Below are 22,864 nucleotides of genomic sequence, written 5' to 3' on the forward strand. Positions count from 1 at the left end.
GGCCGAGGGCGCCGACACCAAGACCTACCTGTGGGCCAGGTACCACGAGATGAAGAAGCTGGTCTATGGTAAGGGGCTGCCACGTCCTGCCGGGCCGGCCTTTCCGGGTTTTTTTTCCCCTCCTTTCTCCTCTTCGCATCTCGGTGCCTCTCTGCGCCCCGCAGCCCTGGGGATGTGCCCGTGCTGTGCAGATGCCGGGTTAGGAGCCTTTCTCCCCGGCGGTCCCCATCCACATCTTCCGTGTCCCGCGGCTCTCTGGGATGGTTTTATTTCATTGAAATCTGGTCTTGATCTTCCTCTCCCCATCCTGGGCTTCCTTCTGTGCAGATTCCCCGTCTGGCCTCAGCGTTGCAGGGCATGCAGGGTACATGGGACTTATCCTAACTGGCCGTCGTCGGCACTGTCGTGGCCAATGGTCTAAATGAAGGGCTTGTTGCCTTTTTCTGCAGTTTGCCTTGGCTGGCACACGGAATCGCGTTAGGTTAGGACAAATGGATGGCGATGCTGAGTGAAGGGTGACGAGTCTGAGTCGCCCCTGGCACAGGCATGAGCCTGGAGAGTGTTGATGCTGCAGCTCCTGGGACGGGTCCTGGTCCTGAGCTCAGTTTGGGTTCCACATGTGTCACACCTTTTGCTCAGGAGTGCGATTTTGCTTCTCTGACCAAGAGAACCTGGCTCTGTCGGGTACTTTGAAATCTTGCTGAGTGAGGCAAAAACTCAGACTGCTCACCAAGTCCGTCTGTGTGTAAAACAGGATTGTGGTCTTTTTGGCAGCAGCAGACCTCCACTGTATTAAACTCTCCTAAAAATAGCTTTAATGGTATGAGGGTAGGGAACTCTTTCCTGTTGGTTTCTTGATTCTTGGAATGCTGAAGGTAAGCGCTGTAGAGGGCTAGGAAGAGAGTTTGTGCCTGCTCTTACAGAACTCTCTGTTAGCTTTTGTTTACTTAAGGGCTTGGATAAGGACCGCAGTCAGCCCTAGGCATCTGGAAGAACTTTCTCCCTGTTCTGAGATTGACAAGGTCTGTCATTCCTTCCTCCCCCATCTTCCAGTCCACTGGATTTGACATCAAATCTCGAGTCATTCATGATGCAAAAATCTAAAGGAATTGGCTGCTGATCCATTAGCTGCTCAGGCTGCTGCATTCCAGGATGGGAGCTCCTTTCCCAGCACTGTTGGTACCCTCCAAGACTGAGTTGTGGTTTTAGCCCCACTGCTTGAAAGAAATTCCAATTTGCAATGCTTGTATTGCTGTTTGGACCTTGCTATCCTCAAAGGCATTATTTTCTTTTCCATAATGGGATTGAAGCCATAAATGCAGATGTGTGCTAATAGGCTGTGTCACGGTCTCTTGGCAGAATGCTTGGTTTGCTACGTGAGATTGTGAAGTTTGTGTTCACATAACTCTGTTGTGATGCAAGAGATGCAGTTTTTAATTGAGGTGGAGCAGTAATCACCAGGAGTAAATGCCAGATGAAGTCAGGTGAAGTAGCCCAATTATTACAGAGCAGACTCTTCACAACCCTTCAGGAAGCCATCAGATGTGTTGAATAAGGCCCTCATTTGTTCAAAGAGTAGCTCCCCAAACTAAAATTTCAAGACTGTGCTGTTATTCAAATATTGTCAGAAAGAGACAGAGTTGGTCCAAGTTTTAATTGTTGCTTTGATGATTGAACAGTTGTGCAGAATGTGGCATCAGTCTGTTCCTCTGGGCTTGGTTTCTGACTCTGGTGTGAAGGTGAGTCTGTGCTTGGCTTCTCAGTATTGCCCAGCACTGAGTTTGGGCAGACTACTGTGGTGCCTCCTTCTCCTTCCCCCTCAGAAATGCCACCTTTGTGCAGTCCCTTGTCCTGTGCTGTCAGTGACTGTCACTGGTTTGGAGAGAGTCTCTGCCAGGAGAATTCACTGTGTGTTTTCAGCCCAGCCCTTGCTGAGCACCAGCTCCATGGAGCACTGTTGCATTTCTGCACCATAAATGCTGACTGAGTTGGACAGGGCAGGATGTGCAGGACGAGGTTCTGCTCAGTGGTGGTGCAGGTTTGGGGCCAGAGGAGAGGCACAAGGAGTTCTCAACTCTGTATAAAGACATCTGTGCTCTGCCAGGCTGGAGTGGGGTGATGTAAATGACAGCACAACGTAGCTGCACAGAGAGTGCCTCTGAAGTAAAACTTCTCAGCGCTGGCTCAAGAGAAACCATTCTCTTCATTATCCCCCTGCCTATTGCAACACTGACTCTTATGACCAAATTTCACTACCTGTAAAAACTTGAGGATAAAAATTTGAGGCACTTAGTGTGCTTTTTTCTTTTTCTTCTGCCAAAAGGAAAGGTACATTCACATTAGTCAGAGGGATGGAGTTGAGCAAGGCTTGCTGTTTTCTGATCTGATAAATGTCAAGGAAGGCTGATAAGCTCTCTCAGTAAGCTTTGAAATCCTGTGCTCTAGGAAACATCAGGACAGCCAAGCCAGTGATGCTTTGGCTATAAGCAAGTGTTTGTTTTTTCCTAGGTGTTCCAAATCTGTAAACAGTGGCTACACTAACTCAGCTTTCCTAGGGAACTTTACAATATCTGCAAACTTCTTGCCTCTACATGACAAGTTTGAGAATGGCTAAATGTGAGAACAGCCAGAACTGGAAGAGTGACCAGTTATGTAAACTTCTCAGTTTTGCTTTCTTGGGTATAACCCATTTTTCCTTGTGAAGAACTCTTGTAGCATTTCTTTTGTGCCTTTGTATATTTTAAAAGTGTAATTTTCTAATGAAATTATATTTTTAATATTGCTTTTAGTTAATGTAGATTTCATTGGCAGGAAATCCCAAAATATTTAGGCATAATAGCATAAATCCAAGGTCTTTTAACATGGTTCCTCTGAAATTAAATGGTCTTTAGATAATGTTTTTCTCTTCCTACCCTATTGGTAGTCGGATCTGCTTTGGCTGGTGGGAGTGCTTTGCAGGAAATGGCACAAAACAACACTTCAAAAGGATAAAGGGATACTTGGAAGGGAGGAAACTGGCAGTTTGTCTTTAGAAAGCAACTTAGTGTGAACAAGGGAAACTTTTTGATTCATGAAGAATGTGAAGGATGATGGCCATCTGCTTCTCTGTACCCTTCTTTTCCCTGCTTGTCTTATGAAGAAATTAGTGCAGATGTCTGCTGGGTTGAACTTCTGGGAGTACAAAGGGTGTGAGACGTGGGGGTGAGTTGCCTTGTTTGTGTATTGTTCGTCACTAACATGCTGGATCTGAGGCTGAGAGAGCAGGAGGTTTCCTGCAGGGTGCTGTTGGCACCCCGGGAGCTCAGAAAAGCAGGAGACGTGCTTGGCACCTCCTGCCCAGAGCGTTTTTCACATCAGAAGGGGCCAGATGGTGTCTCTAGTGTCTGCTCACAGTTAATTACCTGCTTTTGTTTCCATCTCTGCTCTCCTGTTGGGCATTGAGGGTTATTGCTTTCTAACAATGTGCGTTACTGCCTGGGAAGAGACACCTGATTTAAGCAGCTGTCCAGATTCTCACACTGGGAAAATGAAGATGTTGTGTGTTTACTTTGCATTTACACACAGGTGTAAGAGATCAAACAGGCTTTCTTGTGGTCTGCCTTTGCTGCTGAATTTCATCATGTGCCGTGGACATGCAGCACTTCCCTAAAATCTGTCGGAGCTGCAAACAGGAGCCAATTGTGCAAGCAGGCAGATTCCTGGGGCTGCGTCCAGTGCGAGAGCAACTTTTTCTACAGCGTCCTCCCATGTGCTCACTCTGCTTCTCCCTCAGCTCAGACTTCCTGGGTGAAGTGCTGAGTAGGCAGTGACCAACTGATATTGTCTGCCTTTCTAGTCAGGACCCAGACAGAAAGAGTAGTTGGCATTATTATTCTTTTTTAATATCCAAAACTGGTCTTTATTTTTTTTTGTGTGGTTGTTTTCTTTAATTTATCATATCTGTCCAGCAGTTTGTTATGGTGTCTTGGCAAAGGAGAAAAGCAAAAGCTGTCATTCTTGAAAAATGGCATCTTCATGAGCTTCTGGTGGGTGTCTGTTTGTTTTGATTTGACAATTGCCAGGAAATCTGAGACAAAGATCCCTGGCAGATTACGTGCAGAGCAGCAGCGCCCAAGCCTGCAGCCCAGGACTTGATTAGCACTGAGGATTGGTAACCACCCAGGAGGATATCTTTGAAAAACATGCAAACAAAGCACCACAAAAAAGCAAACCAAACCCCCAAACAAACACAATTAAACCAAGCTTCTTGAAGCCTGGCTCAGTAACCCTGAGGCATGTTTGGTATTGAAACTGATTTTGTGTGTGCTCCCAGGTTGTGTCTTTTCCCTGCTGTAGTTGGAACCTGCATGGAGACTGCACGAGTTTGAGGAGATGGAGACCTGCAGCTCTGTTGAGGAGGGTGCTGCAAAAGGACATTTACACTGACACAAACATGCATCATGAATCTCTAGACTGAACCACAGAGATTTCCTCCTTCTCAGAAGAGCAGTGACTTTTAAATGACTAAATTCAAGATGTAGGATGATGGGGTGGACAGAGCAAGCTGCAGGTTGTGATAGATGTGGAATAGAAAACACATCAAGGAGATGTGTGGTGCTTGGGGAAGTGAACATAGGGAATGTTGTGTATGAGCCAGTGAGTGTAAATCATTTTGGCTGGTGTGTGCATCCTTTTTCAGCCCATAGGAGGTAAGACAGAATATGCTGTGTAAGTGAATAACAAAATGTGAGTGAGGAAAAATGATTGGGCTGTCAGAGGACAGCAGAGAGGCTCTGTACCTTGGAGGCTGCAGGGAGGAGCATTACTTCACTGGGTCTAAATGTACTTCCTAAGTTGTTCTGTGGCACAGTAACTGCTTATGCTTCTGATCACAGATAGGAATTGCTTGGTGAAGCTCAGACTGCTCTCTCCTTGTTACAAAATCCTACTGCTTCCTTAGTTTTTCCTGATATTTTTGCAGAAGTTGTGGCTGGCGGCATGTGTGGTTGAATCTAGAAGATTCTCTTTTCTTCCTTGAAAAGAGATGTGGAGTTCAGGCAGTGGTATTTTGTGATGCTCTCAGGCTATCAAAATGTGTTTTCCTGAATACATTAGCAAAAGGGGACTGTTGGAAGAGTTTGACCTCTCTGTAGGGACACTGTAGCAGCAAGTTGGGTGCATTTGTCATAAAAAGAAAAAAAGTGCTTTAATAGAAGAGGAAAGCCCTGCACATTTCCCCTGAGATATGATTAAGGTTGTGTCATCATTTTTCTTGTGAGGGAGAAAAATAACACCCAGCAAATCCCAGTGTAAGCTTAGAAAAATGTCTTTCCACAAGTTGACTGGGGGTGAGGACAGGAAGTGGAACTCTGTTTATTTATGGTGCAAAGAGCATTTATGATGAAAGTATGAAAGTTGTGATAATCTGAATCCTACTTACATTTCCCATCTTTTAAAATCTCAGTGGAAAGTACTTGGATTGCATCCTCTCTCCTAAGCCTCTTCCAGGAACTTTGCCATCAGCTGAGCACTGACAGAGAGCTTTTGTTCCTGGTGTCTAGCCAGTAAGTCAGCTCTCCTGCCTTAATACACTGCTTTATTTTCTAGTGATTCCTTGCCACATGATCTGGTGAATTGTATTTGAAGGCCAAATGGAAGTCAGTTAGGAGAGAAGGAAGGGTATGTTTTGTAACAGTGATTTTTTTTTCTCTCTGTGAAAGAAACATTTTGAAATATTTGAATCTATTTCTTTGGTTACCTCTCCGAATTAGAGCTCACAAAAAAACTTCAACCTTTTGCCTAAATTGTGTTATAATTCCAGACAAAATCTTTATTGGGAAGGGCTGGTATCTCTTTCTAATAATGTATTTTTTGTCCTAGACACAGATGGAACTTGGTTTTATAGCAAGGAAGCAGTAAAGAACCAGGACAGGGGTCCTTGCTAAATGCCAAAAGTTAAGGTAGGAAAAGAAAAAATCCTACCCACTGATGCTGAGTAGGATCTGGAAAATGCCTGCTCTTTTATCATTCAAAGAGAAAATTACCCATCTTTGAGGAGGGAGGAAATATCTCCTTCCCCTCTGTCCCCCAGTGTGGTTATGACCAGGCAACTTACTACAAAGAACTATTTTTATTGCCCTTTCTTGCAAGGAACAGTTCTCATGGGGTGGGAAGCCTGTGGGAAGATCTGTTCCCGCCTCTCCCATTGCAGTGGAGTGAAAGCTCTCCTCTCTGCACTGGCTCTGGGAAGGGATCTATATCCAGGTAGTTTAGCTGCTTGGTCACTTAACCCCATTTTCTCAGTGGTCTGGGGAGCAAAGTGTTATTCCCAAGCACCTTGAGCAGTAACTCTGCTTTGCAGTGACAAACCATGTGCAAGGACTGAGCTGTGTCCACAGCTGTTTATCAGAGGAAAGCAGATCTCTTGCTGCTATCAGCATTGCATGCTCCCGGAGCATAACTTAGTGTGGGGTATTTTTCACATGTAGGTGTTTGTACTTTGCTTTTTCCTGCCAATTAATACAAAAATTTTTAAAGTCCTAATGGTATTTGCAGGATTTCTCTGTGAAGTCTGGTTGCCTCTGTGAGAAACAAAAAAATGCCAAAAGACAAACCTCAAAATTTCTGATTTGGAGTAATCTAGACTTTTCCAAGAGCCTGTTTGCTTGTGAGAGTTCTAAGTGAGGGGTGTGTGTTTTTCTGGTGATTTATCATAGCTGCCTTTCACATTGAAGCCTGCAGAAACTGCAGCTGCTCTGAGATAGAAATTTGACACTTCAGAACCTCGGGTCTGCTTTGCTTCATGTAGGCCAGAGATCAGGGGGCATTGTTTTGCAGCTTCCTGACACAAAAGGTCGGTCTGGCTGTGCAGATGGTTAGAGAGCTTTATCTCCAGGTGCAGCCAGAGGTTTCACAGTGTGTTTTTTCACGGGGATGTTATTTGAGTGAGTGAACAAACAGCAGCAGCCTTCCACAGCAGCTCTGTGCTCTTTGCTGCTGCTGTGTGGCTCTTCCAGCTGCTGTCAGGTCCAGAATAAAAAGTCTAAACTCCAGTGATGCTCTCAGTTTCTCTAACTTCTCCCCTTTCCCTTCTTTTAGATCTCCTTCCACCAGGAGTCTGCAATCTCCTCAACCCCGCGGCCATCTATGCTAACAATGAGATCAGCCTGGGAGATGTGGAGATCTATGGCTTTGACTACGATTACACATTAGCACAGTATTCTAATTTACTGCACTCCATGATTTTCAACACTGCCAGAGACATCCTAATAGAACAATTCAAGGTAATGAGGTGCCAAGGGTTTCCACTCAATTAAGCTTGCTGCTGTCTTTGCAATGCACCAGACATGCTTGTGCAGGCATTGTGCATGCGTGTCAATTACTTGATTTATTGAGATAAATTTAATATTTCGCAATCTTTGATTGCAGAATTAGTTTCCTTTGAGATTATTTAATGTGATGTACATTCCTGAGGTTTTATAAATGTGGAGTGGGAGCCTTAGTGTAAAAAAGCCCAGGTCAGCTGTACTCAGCTATGGAAATAATGCCTACAGGATTGCTGGTTGGAGGTGCACATGGTGGCTGAACATAAATCATGGGCCAACACTGAAGCTGTGCAGGACTTGGAATGTGCTGGTCCATGGGATGATGCCCTAGAGCATGTCCCAGAATAGACACTCTGTTTGCAATGGGTGACTGCTTATGCATTTTTTCTCATCCTGCCTTTCTGTTTAGAGGGGCTCTGCAGTGCCAATCTTTGCCAAATATATGCAAAGATTACAAGAAGTGTCCTCCCTGCCTCAGTGAATCTGATGCTTTTTCACTACTGTCCTTTACATGAGAAAAACTAGTTTGGGGTATCTTGGTCCCTTTGTCTTACTCCATTCATCCACTTTCTTTGCTGAAGGGGCAAAATTAGGCAGGACTAAAGGAGCTCAACAGGTGAAATTATTTTGTTGATTATCCAGTGCTCATGCTGTAATGATGTTGCTGTTTGTCTTCCCAGTATCCAGAAGGGCTTGGGAAGTATGACTACATTCCAGGATTTGCCATACGTGGACTTCACTATGATGTACAAAAGGTAAGCTGTACAAAGTTCACTCTCCTGGGCTTTGTTTTCCTCTGTTATGATTTTAGTGGAAATACTTTATGTCATTGCTTGCAATAACATCTGTCACCAAATGACCAGTGAGTCTGGCTGGCTGGGCTTTTCACTGCTTGGGTTCTCCCCAAAGAAAGATGTCTGTTGTGCCAGCCTGGCCTCCAGCAGAATGGGACATTCTAGCAAAGGCCTCTGGTAAACAGCCTTGCCAATTTAAAAGTCACTTCATTCCACGGGCTAATTAATAGAAAACTGAGCTTGTTTATGTGATCATTTCTGTCTTTCAGGAAATTTAAACAACAAAACTCAGTCCTGCATCTACAAGTACTTGCCTGAAGCAGAGGCACAATGTCTTACTCTAATAATAGAAATGACTTGTGAGGAAAATACTTTGGGAAGCCTTCCCCACCCCCCACCCCGAATAATAGGACTGCTTGGAATAAGATCCAAGCTACTTGAGATGCATACTTCTTAAGAACACGGGCAGGCAGAGTGCAGGCATTAGCTTTAACCCTTTTCAGTTTGGCTCCATTCCCTGATGCCCAGTGATGTCTGTGCTGGCTGCTGCAGCCAGGCAGTCAGGTGGGAGCTCAGCAGAGAAAGTTCCTTCACTGGAGTAGCTTTCTTGTATGCTGAGTTTGAGTGAATTCAGGCTGGAGTGTGTGTGCTGTCCTCCAGCAGGAGGGAAAAAGGAGAATGAAGGAAAAAGCTATAGAGATTTTCTGTCTTTTGTCCTAACGGTGGAGACAGCATGGCAGCAGACCACTCATGCCTCTGGCCTTACAAAGCAAGAAGTAGATTTGTGGGAAACTGAAGGTTCTTTCTCTGTTTGAATCTTTGGCTGCTGTATCTGAGAAACACGGGCGAGTGACCTGGCCAAGCAAAGCACCCTTTGAGTGAGTGGAAAGTAGAGAACTCTTTTCTTAGGATCAGAGTTTGCTAAAAGCACAGAAATCTGGGTTATGCCTGTCTAAGTACAACTTTCAGCGTATTGCCTGCGCTCCTCACAATTACTGGGAGGTTTGCCCACAGTGTAACAAGATGCACTGATATTGTATCCTGATGGAAGAAGTTCACTGCCACATTCCAGTGCGAGCTGTGGAGTGATGTGGGTTTAGTGTGAGGCTGCTTTCCGTCCCAAGGACTTGTGTTACAGCTTCAGAATGATGGATGGAGAAGGATAGCTCATGATTAGGGGAGTCTCTGTTACCAGCCTGGTGTGCTCCTGAACATCTTTCCTTCAAAGTCTGCTGGGGAGGGGAGAGCTGGAGCTCTTGTGTGAGGAAAATGACTGAGTGCCGCTGTGCTCTGAAATAAAACTTGCCCGCTTAGTTCTGCTTAAGATAAAGGTGGAGGAAAATAGATCTATGCACACAAAGCTCCTTTGGAATGTGTGTTTTCTTGAAGGGAGATAAGAATAGATTGTCTTGAGTCACAGAAATATTGCTGTCCCTGTTTTTCAACTGCATCCCTGTCTACAAACTGAGGTGTAACAGACTGGCTCATAGAAGGATGGTCTTTTGCCAGAGAGACCAATAAAAAGACACAGTATGAATAAGTGTGTCTAAAAGTAGCTGGAGAATAAGTGCTGTCTAAAGTGCATAGAAGTGGGATGCTCATACTGAACTTTATTTTCTGAATGTCATTTGTGTGGAACTTTAAACTTGAATAAGGTTTCAGTGTAAATTTTAACAATAACTGAGTTCTAACAGTAAATATTTGTCCTTTGTCACAGAGTCTCCTCATGAAGATCGATGCTTTCCATTATGTCCAGCTGGGGACTGCATATAGGTTTGTCAGTTCTGAAAATCACTTTCTAAATGCTTATATATGCAAAAGTGGATTTCTACATCTCACTATATGTTCATGGCGTATGTTGCTCTGCTTCTTTCCTGAGCAGAGCACAGTCTTGTCTGGCTCATCCTGTTTGCTCTCGCTTCAAATGCTTACCTGGCATATAATTGCAAGGAGTTATTTTTTCTCAAGCATTTCAAGCCAGGTGTGGGTGGGAAGACCTGGAGCTTTTTGTAATGGTTAATAGCACATCTGGTCACGTACACTGCCTGATGTTTTAGCTGCAGCTACAGCATGGCTGGGTTAACACCTGAGAGCAAACAGAGCCAATAGGAAAGGGCTCTTCTGCATGTGGTTCAACATGGGCCTGTCTTTTCCAGGCAGGAGTTTGTCCCAACAGTGCCCTGCTGAGCCTTGGAGAGTGATCTGGGTGTGCAAATGACATCTTAAAGCAACATAAACATGCCAATAAAGTAATGATGCATCAGAATCTGGGTTCACTTTAAGTCCCAGATTGTCCTATTTTTCCTTTAGTTCTCCAAAAAGAGCTGGGTATGCTTTGGAATAAGTGGTTGAAACAGTGCAGAGCAAATTTTTCTCCTACGAGTTGTGAGACTGGAGACTGAGAAAACACCTAGCTCCAAAGAGGAGAGGGGTTGGTGTGTAAGAAGTAGTAATTTATAAATATCAATAGCGAATCTCCTGTAAATCCTATGTTGTATTTCCTGAGCATGGAAGCCAATGTGGTTTTTTCCTTGATCTCTGCCCTTTTGCTGTTAAGCTTTAGTTACAGTAAACACTCTAAGAATATTAAGAAGGGAGTTTCATAACCAGAGACAATTGGCTTCTTTGAGTGCCAGCTTGGGGGGGTGAGGGGACCAGGAGTTTGTACTGCTCCATATTTTACTTCAGCTTCATAGAGAGATTTTTAGTGAAAACACATTTTAATTTTTCTTTTCCCTAGTGTCCTTTGGTAACTATCTTTTTTGGAGTGTCCTAAACTTTCCTTTGCTTTTGTGCAAAACTGAGGCAACAGTTAACTTCTTAGATGCTGTGTCATAACTGTGTAGAAAAGGAGAAAGGGAAAGTTGCTGACTGCTTGAGCAAAGAGTCATCAAAATCGTGCAAGAGGCAAAACCTGCAGCAGTCAGATAACCTGATGTTATGAACTACACAGATCAGCCATACTCCTGTTTTGGGTGTTTTTGAGAAAAACAGCTTTCTCTGTTGAATGGTCTTAGTCAAGACTTTGTTCTGTGTAGGAAAACTGAATAAGAAGGAAACCCTGTTTTCAGGAAGCCTTTTCCTACCCCCTTTCATTAAAGGTGATGTATCTCATGGAAGCAACATCTCCAAACCAAGTTAGTTACCCACTGCTGCCCAAGTCAGGTCGTGGGACTGATTTGGTGGGGCAGTCCTGTCAGCAAATTGACAGCAGACAGAGAGAAGCCTCTGGCTGGACTCTGCTGGAATGTGGATAAAGCCCCTCAATTAACTAGTAGGAGCAAAAGAGGTATCTGAGGAATGTCTTGGGAAAGATTTTATGTGAATCTTTAGAGCTGTTGGGCTCTCTGCCTGTCTCTTTTGAGCAGGAGGAATTTTTGAGTTTTAAGGAAGAGCCTGTTTGCCCTGTCCTGTTTTTTCTCTACTGTTTGTAGCACTGCACAGACAGTGATTACTGACAAACTGCGTGGTTTTGTGTCTAGAGGGCTCAAACCGGTGCCTGATGAAGAGGTGATCGAACTCTATGGTGGTACACAGCACATCCCCCTGTACCAGATGAGTGACTTCTATGGCAAGGTATTGTAAGCCCCCCCAGCTCTTTGAACAGCTTGGAAGACAGAGGGAATTGTATGCACATGTAAATGACTGCAGCTCCCTTGGAAAGGCTGGTCCCCAGTGAGCTGCAGTGTATGTTTTTGTTCTAGTGGGAATGTGCCCCAGAGGTTATTTAGCAGTTTAGCATCTGAAAGACATCTGCAAAGCATTTTTAAATACGAGGGCTATTGGCCTAGAGCTAAATGGCTTTGAAGACTGATAGGGAGATGTTCCTTGGCCAAATCTGGCTCCCAAGCTACCCCTGCAGCCTGCAGTGCTTGTGTGTGCAGTGAGCTGTTGGGGAGGAGGTCTCTGTGGGTAGCAGCAGTAGGGTGCTTGCAATGCCTTTCTCTCTTTGGTTTTGGGTAGGGGTTTTTCCCTTCATGTTAAGGATCTCTCTCCACACTCCTTCAGAACTGCTCAGGGGATATTATTTATATGGTTGTAGTCCATGAGTATAGGGCTAGTAAAATACTGACATTCTGTCTATAGGAGCTGTGAAAATCCTCTGGTTGCCTGAACCTAGAGGAAGTTGGGAGAGGTTTTTCTTCTTTGAATATCTCGTTTGGCACAGTGGCCAAGCAGGACCTTTCACATCCCTTCTTCCAGAGCTGCTTTGTTTCTTGCCTCAGTTCTGGTGCCTTAGGGGAAGCTGGAAGGAGAAGGGCACACTTCCTCTGTAATACCCCTGTGAGTCTGCTCTGTGAAGTCCCCAGCAAGGTCACTGCTTGATTTTTCTCTTTCTCTCTTGGGAACAATTAATCTGAGTGGTTGCTTTCTGGATAAGTATATACTCTGTTTATAGCTCAATGATGTTTCCAGCTTTGAAATAGGACATTTTTGTTTAGAATTTGATCTGTCTGTAAACTGCCCTCGACTGGCCTCCTCCTGTGCAACTCTCCTCACTCCTGCCAGACTTGAGCTGATTTCATCTTTCTTTTTAAATAATTGTAAACATGAAACCTGCTTCAAGTTGTGGCTTTCTGTAGGACCAGGTGATTATGTTGAGGTGCCTTTCTGTGCTTTGCATGTTCCAGGTGCTTTCTTCTTTCCTGTAGTTGGTATTGACAAATTTGGCTACAGAAGTAAAGATATCAGCTTAGTCTTTGTGAAGAGGTGAATCTCCTCTCCTAGTAATGTAATAAACTCCATGAACTAATCAAAGAGAACAAAAGTATTTACAATTAATAGCATTTGCATTCAGCAATGTCTGCTCAGCCTGTGCCACTGAGTGGGGCATATTTTCCTACATTAGTGAGAAAGATGAAAGAAGGGTTAAGATGACTGCTGGTGTGAACAGGTGCAGTGAACTGGTGAGGAGTGAGCCTTTAGCAGGGGTCTTTGATTTGTTCTCCCCAATCTGCCATGCTGATGAGCAGCAACAGGAAGGTTGCTAACAGGTAACAAGAGAAGTGGCGCTGATATGGCTGAAGTGTGTAAATACTTAAGTATTTACTTAAACACTTAAATAAATCCCTTAAGTGTTTTCCTGGTTCTCTGTTAGCAGGAGTGTGTGGACAGCTGCCAGCATCCCAATACCTGCAGTAGGTGGGCACAGATCTTTCCCAAGGTTCAACACTGGTGTGCCTTTACATGTGATGGCCTGTAAGGAAGGTGGAGATCTCAAGGGAGTTGTAGAAAAAGCACATGCAACATTCTGAAAGCACAGTCCAATTTTTGTCACGACTCCTGTCACTGTCTGCCTAATGAATTCAAAGCCATTAAAGGGAACTGGGAGAGGTTGGACTTGCCCTGTAGAAAAATGACACAAGGCACAAAAATGAAATCAGAGTTGACAAGATAAATCTTTACTGTTAACACTGAACATTTACCTATCTGCTCTGTACTTCAGGTATTGAGAGGTAGGACAGGTCATTGCTCTGGTGCACTCTGCTAAATCCCATACCTAGTTATTTTAGTAGGAACTGCCTGGCTTTGTCCCTCTTGCTTCTTTCCCAGAATCTCTGAACAGGAAAAAAAAGATGAAGGCTGTTTACAGAAACTTTTGGGTTTGCTATGGGAGAAATAGTCCCTTAGCACCCAGACATCAAAATGGACAGAAGTGTTGGAAGGAATCAGTGAGTATCCTAAGCAGCACCACTATGTGTGGTATGTGGCCCTTTTTGCTGTCTTCTGCTGTAGGTGAAATTGTCCTGTGCTGGGTGGATGGAAATTGTATAACCCTTAGCACACCAACATAGCTTTTGATTGCAGCATTTTTTGGTAAATACACCTCAAGCAAAATGCTGTTTGTTATTCCTTTGCCCTTTTGACCCCAATTTGTATTGCCTCAGGTGTTGCCTTTAGACAAGGCTGGTCTCCTGCCACCCTCACCCAGCCAGACTAAATGGGAGATGTTCTCTTGTTACACATCCTGGCATGACAGGGCCACACATTTGTCATTAGGCAGCAGGGGCCCCATCAGCTTCCATCATCTGTGCACCTTCTGTGGTTTTCTGGATGCTGCTTTCATGTCTGTCTTTCACACAACTCTAATAAACACTTTCTGAAGTGGGTAGGTACTATCCTACAGTGTTGCAACTTTACAGCTATCAGTCCTGGATTGCTCAAATCTCATGCACAGACATGATGGAACTGGATTGCCAGGGCACTGCTGGTGACCAGGTTCATGGGGAGGTCTGTGTGCTTCCCAAGTTACTTTCCATATACGGGGACCTTAGTAATTGTCCCCATTCTGGTCTGGAACTTTATCAATGGAAAATGAAAAAATTGATCCCAGCTTCATCTTGCAAGGGAGACTCACTGCAGTCCTCTGCACAGGTGGTATCTGCAGAATAAAGTTTATTTTACTGGAAAGCCTCTCTGGGGCCAAAGTTGGCTCTTGGCCTGCTGATAGGTTTGTGATTGATAGGCAATAACAATAGCAAATGTGTGAGAGAGCTGCAACTCTGCCTAATGCAAGGGGAGTTATTCCTTGGTCACGATGTAATTGTCCATTTCCACTTGACTGCTGGTGGGCTGGCATTTCTTTTTCCTCTGGGCTTTCTCTAGTGACAGCCAGGCATTGACAAATGGCTTGTTGGAGTGATTCTTACACTGCCTTGTGAAATCTCACTGGAACGTGGTTTGAGCAGCTTGGTGCCCTGTGTAGCCTGGTTAATATGAGCAATATGGCATCCTCAGCAAGGCCCTTGTCTGCTGCTGTAGCAGAGCATTGTCTGTTGGCACCTGTATTAATGCCAAGAGTCCAGGTGGGAAGCAGAGGTTGAAATGAAAATATCTGGGACCAACTCCCTGATTCCTCTATCTTCACCATGTGGTATTAATGAGGCTGGGTTTGTGTAAAGATTTATGTGAAGGAGACACCTTACTCTCTTCAAGGTTGCTGTTTTGGTTGAGAAGAGAGGGCTGCTTGCTGAGTGACTAGGATTTCCCACACTAGTGTTTTTCTTGTTATTAGTCTGGAATATATTTCAGATTATGCTGGGTGATATGAGTTTGTTTGTTGGCTTTACTATTTTTTTTCCAATATTTTCAGTCTAATGCCTCCTTTTAATTTTTTGCTTTCCAGGGTCCATCACTTAAGCAGTTTATGGACATTTTTTCTCTCCCTGAAATGACCCTGCTCTCTTCAGTCATTGATTACTTCATCACTCATGGCATTGAGTTTGACCAGGTGCATCTCTACAAAGACATATCTGTAAGTGAAATGTCAACTGCCCCACAGCACACACCACATCAGAGCTGTGAGCTCTGCAGCACCCAAACCCAAGGGTTTGCAGTGACCAGCCTGAGATGACAGCTCTGTTGTCCCCTTAGATCAAAGTCTTACCAGGGAATATTCAAAGCTGTGTTTTCAGAACATGTTTGGGCTCTGTCTGTACTACAGAGCTGGTGTTTCTGGTGTATCTTGTGTAGGAGTGCCTAAGCTGCTTAGGCTGAAGGTGCTTCCATGGGAAATATATCACAAAGCTTGTGTAAATGTTTTCTGGTTCTGCAGACTTTTAAATTGTTTTTCTTAATATCTCATTTGTCAAAGAGAAAAGCTGTGTACCAAACAGTTTACTTTATACAGTGATTGCTGTAAAACACCTTTCCTGGCTTGCTCTGAGAATCCTGCACCCCTTGCAGCTGCAGAGTAGTCTGATCCTTTGGGTGACTGTAGTCTGATCCCGTGGTGACTGTAGCTTTCATGTGTCATTTACTCCAGGGTGTTAAATGGCACTTGAAAGGGCTGTGTGGGATTACCAGCATTGTTGGGGCTGTTTGACTTCTCAGTTAATGCTGTGGACAAGATGTAAGTGCTTGAGATTGCTGCTCTGGGTGACTATGCTGACAGACAACACGTTTTCCTTATTGCAATCCTTTTCCATGAAGAAGGGTTTTGATTGGTACCTTGTGGGAATCTGAGGTTCACCCACTGGCTGTTCAGTTCTGGGAGGGAAATGGGGCTCCAAGTCTGTGCTGCTGCCTTGTGATAAGAATCCACCTGTCAGCTGTGTTGTCCTGACCTTCTGTTGGTGCTTGATAGGAACCTGCTGGCCCATTTCCCACAAGACCTTTACATGTTTCAGGGGTGTTGGGTGTTGGTTTTTCTCTTGGGGTGGGGAAAATGTGAAGAGGGCATACAGCTGACTCCTGAGGCCTTTTGTGAAGAGTATCTTTTCAGAGATCAAAGTATCTTCTTTTGAGATCAAATGGATGTGTTCCTAATTGAAATCTTGAGAGCAGGGGGATGGTTGCCACAGCTGATACATGTCCAGTGCAGGGCAGCTGGTGTGGTCCAGCCCTCAGGCTCCTGAGTGCTAATCCTGGCTTTGTCCTTTTTGTTGAGAATGTGGTCATCCCTGAGGAACAACTAAAATAGGCAAAGAAGAGAGCTATGGTAGAAAATCTGTGGCAATGCCTGAAATCTACATTGAAACTAGGGACCATCACGAGCTCTCACCAGAAGAGTTCTTGCTTTTTCCCTGGACAATGAGGATAAACAAACATTTTTGCAAAACTTATCCCTTTGCAGTACCCAAGTTCAAGTGCAAAGAAATGCTTTGTGATCACGAGCACAGAGATCCTTCTGTGCCTGCAGAGGACTTGCATAGCCCAGCTGTGAGGACAGCACTGGCTTAGCCTGACACCCTGCTGTAACTCCTGGTGGTACTGCTGCTGCAGCCTGTGTGTTTGGGAGCAGGCTGGGTGCTACAGGCACTGCACTGAGTCAAAAGGGCAGACCCTGGGCTATGGCAAAGGCTGAAGCTGACGTGTAATTAAAGCAGTCCTGTCACACCAGTTTGGTCACTTCATATTTGAAAGTAAGAATATGCAGTTTACCCTGCTTCCCCTTGGACACATCTTTTTGATGCCTATCAAGGCTCCAAGATTTTACCTGCAGAAACATCATAGTTTTCCTTTTTCTTCTTCTTTTCTTTTTTGGAGGGAAGGAGTTTAGGGAAAGAGCACACTGAAATTTTTCTTCTCTGCAAAGGTTTTGACACAAGTCCAAAGTTCTGCTTGCTTTTAAGTGACAGTGCTAGTTAAGAGAAAGCTGTTTTCTTGTCAGAGCTCCTGCCATTTTTTCAAATTCTTTCCAATAAGGCAATGAGATGTGACCTCTGCCTTTTGCCCTTCAAATCCACACCGTGGAAAGAAGCTCTTAAAACTCCATTTTGAAGTGGTTGTGCCTCCACCTTCATCATCCCCTTTTAAGCTGTAAATTGTGGTTCTCTCCAGCTCTGAAGGAAATTTTTTTTGGAGTCATGAGGAGGTTTCCCCAGCACTGCCATGAGAGCAGTTGACTGTGTGGCAAGTGTTACTGTAGTGATGTCAGTGGTGAGTGTGGGGCTCACTCTGAAAGGGCAGCTCCTGAATGGCACACACAGGGTAATAGGAATTTAAGGGTCCTGGGGAAAGGCAGCAACTGTTTACCTGTGTGAATTGTCAGGGATGAAAATGGTGCTGTTCAAACAAGCATGTGCAAGAGCAAGCACTGCAAACTGTGCTGCTGCTCTGGAAATGGTTTTGTGGGTCTGGCATATCTTGCTGGATGGAGACTTGTGCAGAATCTCAGTTGGGTGTGTCTAAAACTGTGCTATGTCTTGGCTTCTGGCCTGGAAAATAGAGGATATTTGGATGCCCTTAGCAACATCTGTTTTAACTTGCCTCCCTCCCAGCTGTGTTTTGTGCCACCCTGCTAGTGGGAGCTTCTGCTCTGCCTGTGCACACAGGTCACCCAGGGCTAGGAGCTGTGGCCCTCCTTGGCTTGTGGGGAGCACTTGGGATCACAGGTGCTCTCCTCTGCTGCTGTTCACACTCCTGTCCTTTGGGTCACACCTGGCAGAGCTTCCACAGGCACAGGGGGAAGGAAAGCCACCTGGTGTCTGAGACAGTACAGTGTTGGGACAGTAAATGGTTTGGGAGTGGCACAGCGTTATTGCACTGGAACCAGTGGGGTAACATGTGCTCATTTCCAAGAGCAGGAAGGAACTTGTGCTTCCACAGATAAGTTTTGAGGTTTTCCCTCTTACACTGCATCAGCTGAGCCAACCACCTGTTCTTCTTCAGGCATCTTGGTGAGCCTTGCTGGGCAGGCTCTGCTCCTTTGCAGTGATGGAGCTTTTGTTCATTCAGCAAGGAGGGGATGTGTCATTACTGACTTGGTCCTCAGTGGTGGCAGTAGGTTTGCATGCTGGGAAACAGGAATGCCATGTTATAAAACTGAAACATTTTCCCCCCTGCTCTTTTCTTTAGGATGCAATTAGAGATGTTCATGTGAAAGGAGTGATGTACAAATGGATTGAAAAAGATATGGGTGAGTTAAATAGAGCTCTGGTGCCAAATTCACTTGTCACTTCCTCAGTCTTCCTCTTTAGGTAGAACTGATGGGGATGAGGAAGGACACTTTGTCACCATGGTGGTTCATTGCCTGCCTGCCTGAGTGCATCTAACTCTGACCATTTGCATCTTTAGTGGTATAAGGGCTAGGTTTGGTTTGGTTTATAGAAATGTGGTCATGACTTATGCCAAAGTGTTCTGATGGATGCTGTGTGTTTCATTCTGATACAGAACAGTATATCCTGCACGGGGATGAAATCTATGCCGTGCTAAACCGCCTGGTGAACCACAAGAAGAAGCTGTTCCTCATCACAAACAGTCCCTTTAGCTTTGTGTGAGTACCATTACTGCTCATCAGTGGGTCACCATGGCACAGCAAGAGCTGTGCAGGGCACTCCCTCCTCTGAGCACCTGGAATTTGTATGGGACAGGGTTTTGTGGCAGTAGTCATGGAGCTCTCTGGGAACTGTTTGCAGTGAATGTTGCACCCACAGCATTGATCTCACTTTTTGGAGAAGTTACAAGGCTGTGGCTGGCCACAGCATTAGAGAGCTGACACTTTCTGTTGCCTCTAGCAGTGTTTGTTGTATCACAGACTTCCCTGGGCTTCCAGTGGTGCAGAAGAAAGCGTGTGACAGCTTGAAACAAAGCACAGCATCAATACTTCATACAATGAGACAGCCTTGGGGGGTTCACAAATCTGTTTTCTTTTCTGTTACTGAAATAAGAGTGAATTTGGGACACACTGTTGTAAAGATGCAGTGTTGGGTGAAAAAAGAGTACTGGATCTGTTAATTTTTCTGTTCCTTTGCCCTTAGGGACAAAGGAATGAAGCACATGGTTGGCAAGAACTGGCGGGACTTATTCGACATGGTCATTGTGCAGGCGGACAAGCCCAACTTCTTCACTGACCGGCGCAAGTATGTGTGAGGGCTGCCCTGCCTGGATGTGAGCCCCCTCCCTGCAGGGAGCTGCTCCTCTGGCCTGGCAGAAAGCACTGGCTTGCTTAGCATAGTCTGGCTCCAGGAGGTATTCAACCTTCTCTCAGATACTCTCTGAGGAGGCAAGAATTGACCAGTCTGGGAATAAGTGGATACAATGTGTAGGGCCAAGTAGAAAATGTGTTTCCTAAATTGGCATGAGAGATGGCCATTTCTTGTCCTGAGAGTGTGACAAAATCTTTCCTTTTCCTCTTCTCCACAGCAAGTATCTGTGTGGTTTGTTTTTTGAGGTTTTTTGGGATCTTGTTTGTATTGGATACATGTTTGGGAACTGGCAGTTCTGGAAGCCTTTGTATGTGGCAGCTGAGTTTTGTGGTCAGTTAGGAGCTGCCAACAGACAGGCTGCTGTCCTTACTTTGCTCTTTGGCTTCTTTGCTTTGGGTACTTAGTATGTCTGCTTAGTTAGGGGATTGGTCTGTTCTTTCCTTTGTATGTATTTTCCTCCCTCACTACCCAGACTGTTGGCATATGCTGGACTAAACCTATGGAATGACTTTATAAGCTGTGCTAGCCTGGTAAAGGTTTTTTTTCATGGGCTGCAGGTGACGTGCTTTACAAGCACAGCTTGGAGCTATGATGATCTGGACCTCTTGGAAATAAAACCTACGGCTGCCTGGTGCCTTAGATCCACTCATGGACTGGAGAATGTCATGGCAAGCCCTCAGGAAAAACAGGAGACAGCTCAGTTCACCTGGTGAACTCAGCTTAGGGACGGATTTCCATTCTCTCTGCAGACTTGCTTTATCCTATTGGGACATTCCATGGTCTCTGTTGGGCTGTGGCATTGCCAGGTTGGAAGAGCACATCAAGTGTTTCATGGCAAAGCCTTCTTGGCCTTGGCATTTCAGAAGGAGTTATTATGGTTATTTTCTTCCTCTCTGTATGTGAAAGCAAGAATTGTTAGGGATTTTGACATGAAATGGTTACAGTCAATGGAAGCATTTTGGAGAGGTATTTCCCTTTCATACTTTTTCTTCCCCTGAGAAAATAGTACAGAAGGCCTAGAAGGTCACTTAGAACTCATACAGAGCTTTTATTTTAAGTTGTTACATAGGTAAACAAATTTTGTGATTCAAATGTTCTGGTTGCTGGGTTACAATCACCAAAAATCAAAAGAAGTTGACATCTCCCCCCTTTTTTTCCCCAGACCTTTTAGAAAACTGGATGATAAAGGCTCACTGCAGTGGGACAAAATAAACCAGCTGGAGAAGGGAAAGATCTACAAAGAGGTAAAGTGAAGGGGTGCAAGCAGGAGTCTGAAATGGTGGGGACTTATAGCACACCTGCAGTTTTGGAAATCACTGGAAAAACAGAACAATCTGCTTGGTCAGGGTGAGGGGAAATGATGGGTTCTGCTGTAGGACACTTGTTAGTGGTTGGTGTTTGAAAAGTAGAACACAGAAGTCCTTGAAAAGAGCATCTGTGGAGGTAGAGGGTGTTTGTAAGAAGACACTCTCTGGGCTGTGCTGGCTGTGGGCAGTGGGGGTGGCCTGTCCCCAGGAGCTCTTGCTGGTAGGACACTGTCCCCCAGAATGCTTTCAGCATGGGCTTGGCGCTAGGGATGGAAGGACAGAGACAAGTGGGAAAAGGCAGAGCAGGGCCAGGTAACTTAAAATGTTGGGTACTTGCTTTTCTGCCATGGGGAACCTCTGCCAGGCTGGGTTGTCCCTGCTGCTGCCCTGTTTGTGTGAGGTGGGGTGGTAGGGAAACATCCCTTGGATGTGTGGGAGGGGCCAGTGAATGTCCTCTGCGCCCTTGTACAATGAAACTTTCACCCTGGGAGCTCTGCTCTGACATTGTCTAGCATGGCCAACTGTGCACTCTTCCCTCAGCTCTTCTGATTGTCCTGGTCCTGAAACTCTTGTCCTGGAGGGGCTCCCAAGTGTGGTAGTTGAGGCTAAAAAGGCACAGCTCTCTGAAACCTGTTGTGCATGCAAACCACACCTCACTCCAAATTGTTCTCCATAAGGTTGGAAAATGTGGACTTGTGCAGAATAAAGAAATAAGGAATAAAGAAACAAGGGTGATCCAATAGGGTACAAAGCATCAAAGAGAGTACAAAGCCTGGCTCCTGACTCTCTCCTTCTGGAAGGACCAGCATGTCCAAAGATGAGCTGCAGCTCTGGTGAGCTTGCTGCCCTGGGTGTTGTCCTTGCAGCTGGTCTGTCCCTTGAGACCAGTTGCCTCTGGCTTTAGGACGGTTTGTTCTTGGTTATTTGAGCTGTCCAATCCCACGGGAATAAACTGTGAGTGAGATTTCAGTCAATTAGCTGGGACCTGACCCGTTGTAGCAGAGTAGGTCATGTCCTTGAGTAGTGCTGTTGGGAAACCTCTGTCTGGTGGGTCTGCCAAGTGCTGGGCTGGTGTCCCATCCTCTGCCAAGAGCTCAGAGCTGGGAACATGCAAGCAGAGCTCATTCCCAGTGGGTTAGCAGCTCCCTCAGGAGAAAGGGCACACCTCACCCATGGAGTTCAGCTGCATTAAATCCTGCTGTTGACCCACCTATGTCTTGTGGCCACAGGTTGCTCACCCAAGTGAATGGTGCACTGAGAAAGGGAAAATATGAGGGAGGAAGGTGGGCAGGGTAGGATTTTGGGCTCCTCTCCAATTCTTCTCCACCATCATGTTTATCTGACTGCATTAAGGTTGTTGCCTAGCTGTGGTTCTTAGGGTGTGTATCCTGGTTGTAGCCCACCCTGTCTCTAGGATTTTTGGCTCCTTGGAGTGTCACAATGCTTCTTTCTGGCAAGTGTTAGCAGCCATGGACCTTGCTGTGCTGGGGATATTGCCAGAGGCCTCTGAGCTGTTCCTGTCCCCTGAAGAAGGGCTGGATGGTAGTTTTTTCCTGTGGGTATCCCATGAATGGGACCTCAGGGATTGGTGTTTTGCCCTAGGGACTGGGAAGTTGAAGGGATACCCTCTAGTCCCTCTGTTCCAACAGATGTGGTATTTTCTGTATGTGCCAAGTTTGTACTCCCTTCCCTCTCCAGATCTGTGATCTTGGGGGAAAGGAGGACAGGATCTGGAGATGTCAGAACAGGTCTGTGGCTCCATGGAGCTCCAAGCACAAGTTTCCTGGCTGTTGAGTCCATTGCTGTTTGAGGTGACTGGAGCACAGCAAGAGGACCCTGCTCCTTCCAAGACTGTGCTCCATTTCCTTCTCTGCCAGTGGCTTCTGAGCAGGCCTCATGTGAGCAGCAGCAAGGTTGTGTCCTAGAAGTGCAGAGGCTGCCTGGTCCTGTTTCTGTGCTGTTAAGGGAAGTCTGCTCAGCTCCAGGGATGCTGCAGGAACAGAAGGCTCAGCACCCTGGTCCTGGGCAGCCTTAGCTGTGCATTCAGCAAGCTGCCACTGGCTGCTGGGGGGGTGCCTTGTGTTTGGGGG

The 22,864-nt window shown here is 45.5% G+C and overlaps 1 protein-coding gene across 1 annotated transcript in view; it reads left to right on the top strand.

The window, feature by feature from the left end:
• The first annotated feature begins 6 nt into the window (after nucleotides 1-6).
• Nucleotides 7-22,864, top strand: part of NT5DC2 (5'-nucleotidase domain containing 2) — a 25,406-nt gene continuing 2,548 nt past the window's right edge. The window contains exons 1-10 of the mRNA XM_031058156.1: nucleotides 7-68; nucleotides 7,078-7,262; nucleotides 7,985-8,059; nucleotides 9,816-9,871; nucleotides 11,581-11,674; nucleotides 15,225-15,353; nucleotides 18,398-18,458; nucleotides 18,713-18,815; nucleotides 19,300-19,401; nucleotides 20,630-20,711. Coding sequence (XP_030914016.1) covers nucleotides 50-68; nucleotides 7,078-7,262; nucleotides 7,985-8,059; nucleotides 9,816-9,871; nucleotides 11,581-11,674; nucleotides 15,225-15,353; nucleotides 18,398-18,458; nucleotides 18,713-18,815; nucleotides 19,300-19,401; nucleotides 20,630-20,711 — 906 coding nt within the window. The 5' untranslated portion in view covers nucleotides 7-49. The remainder of the gene's footprint in view (nucleotides 69-7,077; nucleotides 7,263-7,984; nucleotides 8,060-9,815; nucleotides 9,872-11,580; nucleotides 11,675-15,224; nucleotides 15,354-18,397; nucleotides 18,459-18,712; nucleotides 18,816-19,299; nucleotides 19,402-20,629; nucleotides 20,712-22,864) is intronic.

Source organism: Geospiza fortis, unplaced genomic scaffold (genome assembly GCF_000277835.1).
Source record: "Geospiza fortis unplaced genomic scaffold, GeoFor_1.0 scaffold78, whole genome shotgun sequence".
NCBI classification, from domain to species: Eukaryota; Metazoa; Chordata; class Aves; order Passeriformes; family Thraupidae; genus Geospiza; species Geospiza fortis.